Below are 8,178 nucleotides of genomic sequence, written 5' to 3' on the forward strand. Positions count from 1 at the left end.
TGAACCCAGAGACTGTCTGACACAGAGCTTGTCTTTACCTTCAACAGTACCCTTTTAATGAGCATTTTGTTCCAATGAAAATTGGTATTCCAAAAGGTGAGAGGGGAGAAAATGATTTAAAAGCCTTCTGATCCACCTGAAGACCTGGGGAAATGCCAACAGCATTTTTTGCCAGGTTATAAGAGTGCTGATGCCCTACCATCTACTTGTCCCACTAAGGCACTTTCAAGTCAATGCATTGGGGTCATCAGGGCATGAAAAACTTTAGATAATAAAACTTCTTAATTAATATTATGCTAAAGGAATGGGACCAGGGTGGTGGTGCAGTGGTAGGGCATTTGCCTTGCATGCAGCTGACCTAGGACAGATCGTAGTTCAATCCCCCAGGGGACCCATATGGTCTTCCAAGCTAGAAGGGATTTCTGAAGCAGAGCCATGAGTAACCCCTGAGCATCACGGAATGGTCCCAAAACCAAAAAACAAAAAACAAATAATATGCTAAAGGCATTTCCATATCCCTCCTTAAGTCACTACACTTTTCCACCAACAACTAAATTAGGATTTTATTTTATTTTATTTTATTTTTATTTATTTTTAGTTTCTTAGTTTTTTAGTTTTTGGGCCACACTCAGCGTTGCTCAGGGGTTACTCCTGGCTGTCTGCTCAGAAATAGCTCCTGGCAGGCACGGGGGACCATATGGGACACTGGGATTTGAACAAACCACCTTTGGTCCTGGATTGGCTGCTTGCAAGGCAAACGCTGCTGTGCTATCTCTCTGGGCCCTTTATTTTTATTTTTTAGGATTTTTTTTTTATCTTGTGTTTGTTTCTGGATCACATCTAATGATCCTTGGGCTACTCTCAGCTCTGTGCTTAATAATTAGGAAAATGCAAATCAAAACAACAATGAGATACCACCACACATCAGTGAGAATGGCACATATCAAAAAGTCTGGACATAGCCAGACTGTTGGCAAGGAAGTGAGAAAGGAACCTTTATTCACCATTGGTAGAAATGTCTATTCCAATGTCTTTGAAAAGCAATATGGAGATTTTTATTTTCAAAATGTTAAAACTAGAACTTCCACATAACCCAACAATATTAGTTGGCATCTACCCCCACACCCCAGAAAAGGTCAAAACATTCATTCCATTTGTTGCACTATTTCCTTTGGTTATCTTTTCATTTGTTCAATGGACAGGCACATCATCCTCTTCAAGGGTTATCTGTGAACTCACCATTTCCTGCTCTGATCTTTCTTGGTCTCTGCCAGAGTCTAGTGATTTCTCCAGTCCCAGACATGCAGAGCGTTTCTTCTTCACCACGTTGCAGTGATGGTTGGTTGAATTTCAGTGAAGTTTAAATCCTGAATGAGTGCAGAGAACTCAATTGCTTAGCACTGGCCTGATCATTGTCTCTTAACTGTGTTATTTCTTGTCCCTAGGCTAAATCCTCAGCTTCAAATTCCTAAAGCCTTTATCAATTTCAAACCAATTGATTGGGCTTTTCTAAGATCTTCACTTCAGTATCTAATTTACCTTTCTTGCCCTCAAAATCTGCTCTGCATTGTAAACTTATTTATGACCTATCCATCACTTTTTTTTTTTATCTTATTGAAACATTGTGATTTACAAAGTCCTTCATAGTTGGGTTTCAGGCATACAGTGACAGTGAATCAGGGTCATTGCCATAACCAGTGTCACTCTCCCTCAACCAATGTTACCAGCATGCATCCTATACCATCTACTCTTAGCCCCCTGGCCTGGCAGTGTAACAGGCTCATTTTAAGTTTAGATTGTTATAATTTGGTATCCATCATTTCTTATATTGATAATGGAATGTTTAGTCCTCCAGATTGGCCAAAAATACTTATCTTTCCTGATGAAACTAAATAAAAATATATGTGTGTATATTCAAGACTGGAAGATGCTTTGAAAATGAAATGACTTTTTTTTTATAAGGCAGAGATGTGGGATTACAATAATTTTTTTTCTCAGTTTTGCTATTATTTTCTTTGTCAAGATATGATCTCTAAAATAAGAATGATCATTTTTAAGCTTTTCTTTTGTTTCAGAATGCATATACCGCAACTGCTATTAATGGGACAGATTTTTGTACATCAGCAAAAGATGCACTCAGACTCTTATCCAAGACTTCAAGTCATTTTGCATCAGTTAACTGTCTTGGAGACTTCATTATTTTCCTTGGAAAGGTAAGATGTGTCCACTAAAATTTTAAACACTCAAATTTTTAAACTTGGGATCCAACAATTAAGTCATACAAGGCTTTGAATAATGAAATAGAAAAATGTTTTCTTTTTATATATCTTTATTTAAACACCTTGACTACAAATATGATTGTAGTTGGGTTTCAGTCATGTAAAGAACACCCCCCTTCACCAGTGCAACATTCCCATCACCAATGTCCCAAATCTCCCTCCCCCCCACCCCCACTTGTAATCTAGACAGGCTTTTTACTTCCCTCATTCATTTACTTTGTTATGATAGTTATCAATGTAGTAAAAATAATGTTTTTTGAGTGCTTATTTGACAGTAGCTGCTGTGCCTACGATCTCATTGAATCTTCACCTCATGAGGTATCTTCATTTTGCAGATGAGGAAGATAAGGCTTAAATCTTTTTAGGAGCCCACAATAGGCATATATGGATCACTTCTTTCTATTATTTTGACCCCTTCTTTTTCATTTCTAAAACAAACAAAACACTAACCCCTGAGAAATGAGGACATTTTTACTTTATAATGGGTTTCTGCTATAAAAATATATCAAAATAAAGGCCGGAGAGATGGAGGTAAGGCATCTGCCTTGCATGCAGAAAGATGGTGGTTTGAATCCCGGCATCCCATATGGTCCCCCGAGTCTGCCAGGAGCAATTTCTGAGCGTAGAGCCAGGAGTGACCCCTGAGCACTACCGGGTGTGACCCAAAAACCAATATATATATATATATATATAAATATATATATATGAAAATAGTATTGAAATCTGATGAAAATCCTTTAATTAAGGGTATGATGTCTGTAAATATAAAGACTTCATTGCTAATGCTCTGAATAAAGCTGTCATCAGAAACACTTCAAAAAGATATGTTGGTAGTTTTTTTTGTTTTGTTTTTGGTTTGGGGCCACACCCGATAATGATCAGGGGTTATTCCTGGCTATGCACTCAGTAATCGCTCCTGGCTTGGGGGACCATATGGGATGTTGGTAGACCTCAGTCCGTCCTAGGTCAGTTGCATGCAAGGCAAATACCCTACTGCTGTGCCACAGCTCCGGCCCTGGTAGTCTATGTTCTGCTTTGGGGGTCACACCTGACTGTTCTCAGGAGCTATTCTTAGCTTAAGCAAAGGATCCAGGGAATTTGGGTAGCATTGCTGTGCTGCCCCAAACTTTAGCCTCTTGCATGCAAAGCATGTGCTCAGCCTATTGAGCTATTACCATAGCCTGAGGAGTTGTCTGTAAACTTATGAAATAGAGAAGTCTCTCAGAGCATCTTAGAACTCCAACATACCACAGTATAAAAAACAAGTCCTTGAGGCTTGCACAATAATTTAACTTACCTTGAAGCAGTCCATCCAGATTTGGTTCATGGCACCCCAAAACGTTCCCTAAGGTTGCCAGGAGTAAACCCTGAATCCAGAGCCAGATACAAATCCTGAGCACTGCCAGGTGTGGTAAAATAAAATAAGATAAATGAACAGATAAAAGACAAGCCCTAAACTGTAACAACTACTCTGAACCTCAGCTCCTCTCTATAAAGAGCTCAAGCCCTTTCTAGGATATAAGGCAGAGAAACAAGAGTCTGCCTTACTTAGCTTATTTCCCACTTGGCCCACTTCTGCACACTTTGGTTTCCTACTTCACTGGAAAGCCAATCATATTCTTGAACACATCATCCTTATAATTCTGAGCTGGACATCCTGATTTCTTCCAGCTTCTCCTCTCTGTAGGGATACAGGGGCCTAAGAGGTTCCCTGTAGTGGACAAAATTTTGAACTCCAGATGTGACCTGAGGTACCTTGGTTTACACACACACACACACACACACACACACACACACACACACACACACACACACACACACGCACTTGTGCTTTTGTGACATTTGGTTCTGTGTCTGGTGCAATGCCTTCATAGTTATCAGTAGCAAGTTATAACATGCTTGGATTTCACAGGTATATTAATTGCATGTTTATTTCAGGGTTCACTGGGCCCCAACACCATTCCATACGCCATTCACGCTTGAAGTACAAGTGTGCCATTCAAAACACTCAATGAACTGTCCTTGTATGAATAAGATTATATGTTAACTTCGCAAGATTCTCAGTGATACATTTTCTCATAACCACTTTCTCCAAAAAAAAACCTTGAAATGAAATTTAATCTTTATATAATACCTTCCTTGAAAAAGGTATTTTTGATTATTATGAATTTCTAGTTTTCCTGTATTCGCATAAGGAAAATATCATTGCTAATGAATTTTGTTACAAGTGATTTCCCCAGTTGTTGGGGGGGGGGGGAGGTTACCAGATACGTGCTCAAGGCCATGCACTGCTTTGGGTCACACCCAGGGCCTCACACATGCCAGGCATTCCCCTGATCCCATGAGCAAGCCTCAGCCCCAGATTCTTTGAACATTTTGAATGATGCAACATTCAGTCTTGTCCATTTATGGATTTCCCAAGATAAAGGGGAATCCAGACTGGTGTGTTTTATATGGCAAAGAATTAGGTACATTGGGCCAGGGGTGATGACTCCAAAGCTGGAGTCCATGTTTTGCCTGTAGGAGACAAAGATTTGACTCCCTCCCTGGTACTATTCAGTCTTTTAAGCATTGTCATGACTGAGCCAGTTGCAATCCCTGACTGGTTGGTGTGTCTCCTCAAAAAGAAAATACAAAACAGGGGCCGGAATAGTGGCGGAGCAGTAGGGCATTTGCCTTGCATGTAGCTGACCTAAAACGGACAATGTTTCGATCCCCCGGCATCCCATATGGTTCCCTAAGCCAGGAGTGATTTCTGAGCACATAGCCAGGAGTAACCCCTAAGTGTCAATGGCCCAAAAACCAAAAACCAAAAACCAAAAAAAAAAAAAAAAAAAAAAAAGGAAAATACCAAACAACTAGGGACCAGGAAGAAATTAGGGGGTTAAGAAATTAAGGATTAGGGGTTCATACTTTCTATGTGCTTTTTCCCAATTCAGTCCCCCAGTACTGCATGGCTCTCAGCATTGCCTGGGTGTAGTCCTGGCAGCTCCCCACCTCCCCCCATTCACTTCTAGATGTGTCCCTGGTGGCCCCCAGCACTGCTGGAGTGGCCAGGTGATTTCTCATACTGTGAGTGAGAGCATTAATACTCATTAAAACTCATGGGCCAGAGAGATAGCATGGAGGTATTGCATTTGCTTTGCATGCAGAAGAATGGTGGTTTGAATCCCGGCATTCCATATGGTCCTCCACGCCTGCCAGGAGCAATTTCTGAGTGTAACCCCTGAGTGCTGCCAGGTGTGACCCAAAAAACAAAAACAAACAAAAAATACTCATTAATACTCAGAGCATTAATACCACATTCTTGGATCTGGAATTGAACTGCTGGCCCAGTTATCTTGATATTATCAATAGTAGCCTCATGGCCCCTGAACACTATTCAGGAAGCTCTCCCCAATTAAGAAAAAAGAAAAAAAATGAGATATGTTATGGTCAGTATATCATACTCCTGGAAATATAATTAGATAGAGCAAAAACATCGAGTAATCCTATTTTCTCCCTATTGCTTTAATCTTCAAGGTACAATAACCACATGTTAAATGACAATATAGCCACTTAATGGACATTGAATGGCCATCAAAAGATGGTGTTTATAGAAGTTTTTTTAATGAAGAGACTTAATTGTGGCATTATATGAACAAATAGTGAAGTTTGTGAAGTTATTCTATCTACATAGATACAGAAACTATCATAGAAAAAAGTACTTGATCTCTCACTCTCCAAAGGTACTGGGCTTTCTTTGGCCATCAAGGCACTTCCCTTTCTTCTTCCAGTTGCATAGTATCTCCTTTTCTGATAACCATTCTTCATAATCAGGCAGGATATATACTCTTGTACATTTGTGAAACTTGCTTGAAAATGAATAAAAATCTTTTCCGACATTTTAACCAACTCTCACTATTACAGGTATTGGTGGTGTGTTTCACTGTGTTTGGAGGTCTGATGGCATTTAACTACAACCGGGCCTTCCAGGTGTGGGCCATCCCACTGCTGTTGGTTGCATTTTTTGCCTACTTAGTAGCCCATAGTTTCCTGTCTGTGTTTGAAACTGTGCTGCATGTACTTTTTCTCTGTTTTGCTGCTGACCTGGAAACAAATGATGGATCAGCAGAAAAGCCCTACTTTATGGACCAAGAGTTTTTGGTAAGCAGACATTTCATTTTCTTGGCGCATTATCCAGTCCCACACTATCAAGTGTTGGACATTCATTGGTCAAGGAGAAGTAGATCCAGCCTTATCTTCTCATGCTGGGACTGTCCCTTTCACAATGTCTGGAACCTTTGAAAATGTGATTTGAGGGCCAGAGAGATAGCACAGCAGGAGGGTATTTGCCTTGCATACAGCCAATCCAGGACGAACTGGTTCGAATCCCGGCAATCCATATGGTCCCCCATGCCTGCCAGGAACGATTTCTGAGTGTAGAGTCAGAAGTAACCCTTGAGCACCGCTGGGTATGACCCAAAAATCAAAATAAAACAAAAAGTGATTTGAATGATTTTTTAAAATCAAACCCTCCTTCCTTGATGGTGTCCCTCTGAGAACTGGACAAAAAAAAAACACCACTAACAAAATGACCCTGAGTCAAAGGTGTTTGGGACACGGCAGCTGTTCACTGAAGGAACCTTTTGGATGGCCTGTGGGATTAATGGTGGTTGTTCTTCCCAAATTGCTTTCTCATTCCCAAGCATCCTATCATATTCATTGTATTTTAGGAAATGCGTGCCCCAGCACAGAATTTCTTGCCATGCCTGCGATTTTCAAACCCTTGATCAGTCAAGGCACAGCGATGTATGCCCAGCCACACCCTCAAAAAGCCCCCAAATGGCTTTTATCTGGAAATAGCAGGCAGCTGTTTCCAACAACTTTTGCAATCCAGTTGTTATTTGCCTTATCCTGTATAGACAGAGGTATTTAGCAGCTGAAGAAAGTCTCTTTCTGTTGTCTGGGTCAGGTGACATTTTCATATTCTTCTTTCATTCTGGTGCCATAAAACTGGGCGTTAAAGTCCTCCTGCTTTTAAGCAGAGCATTCAAAGCACTCTTCATTTTAAAAAGGCCCTTAAGTTTTTTTTAACAAGGACTTCAATAACTGTAATTAGTGGTAGTCTCATCCTTCACTCCATGACATAAAGATACAGTCATGCTTTATTTTACTTGAAAAGAAATTATTTCTAATAGTGATAGGACACTCACCAGGTCTTTGTTCCCTGAATTACTCTTTGCCAATTAAAAACTTCAAGATATTTTAATTTACTTTAACAGGGACAAGTTTCTTGTTTCATTTGGGGGCCAGACCTAAAGGTGCTCAGGGCTTACTCATCACTTTTTTGCTCAGGGATCCCTCCTGACAGGGCTGAAAGGCTTAAAGGGATGCCAAGTATCAACTCTTAAGTTAGCTATGCGCAAGTTAAGTGCCCTACCCACTGTACTTTTTCTTCATCTCTTCTTTAAAATAAAGATTAAATCCACTAAGAGTGCAGCTACAGAGCTGGTCTAATCTCTTATTTTCATTGCTTGTTTGTTTTCAGAGTTTCATAAAAAGGATCCACAAGTTAAAGGATGTAAAGGCACAGAGTGGTAAGAAGTTGGGAAAGGAAGAAGGAATGGAACTCCAGCCCATAGTGAGATAGATATTTGGAACTGGAACAAATTTTCTTGTACGAGATATTCACAGAATAAATGAAAAGGTCCAAAGGGCCAGTTACTGTCCTTTTGTTTCATCCTTGTTGCAATAATAGAACCATATTTACTGTAAAGGTTTTGTACCAACTGGCACAGGAAATCTCTTAAGATCATGTTTATAAACATAACACACACTAATATGTCTCATATAATCATTTATACACATATACAAACAAGAAAGTACTCTATGCAAAGTCTTATTTCAGGACACCAAT

General features: G+C 40.0%; 1 protein-coding gene across 2 annotated transcripts in view; it reads left to right on the forward strand.

Annotated features, from left to right (window-relative positions):
* SLC44A3 (solute carrier family 44 member 3) overlaps positions 1–7,911 on the forward strand; it is a 111,916-nt gene extending 104,005 nt beyond the window's left edge. For both annotated transcript variants that reach the window (XM_049765765.1, XM_049765766.1), the window contains exons 12-14: positions 2,076–2,213; positions 6,189–6,425; positions 7,810–7,911. In XM_049765765.1, coding sequence (XP_049621722.1) covers positions 2,076–2,213; positions 6,189–6,425; positions 7,810–7,911 — 477 coding nt within the window. The remainder of the gene's footprint in view (positions 1–2,075; positions 2,214–6,188; positions 6,426–7,809) is intronic.
* Positions 7,912–8,178: the final 267 nt, after the last annotated feature.

Source organism: Suncus etruscus, chromosome 19 (genome assembly GCF_024139225.1).
Source record: "Suncus etruscus isolate mSunEtr1 chromosome 19, mSunEtr1.pri.cur, whole genome shotgun sequence".
NCBI lineage: Eukaryota > Metazoa > Chordata > Mammalia > Eulipotyphla > Soricidae > Suncus > Suncus etruscus.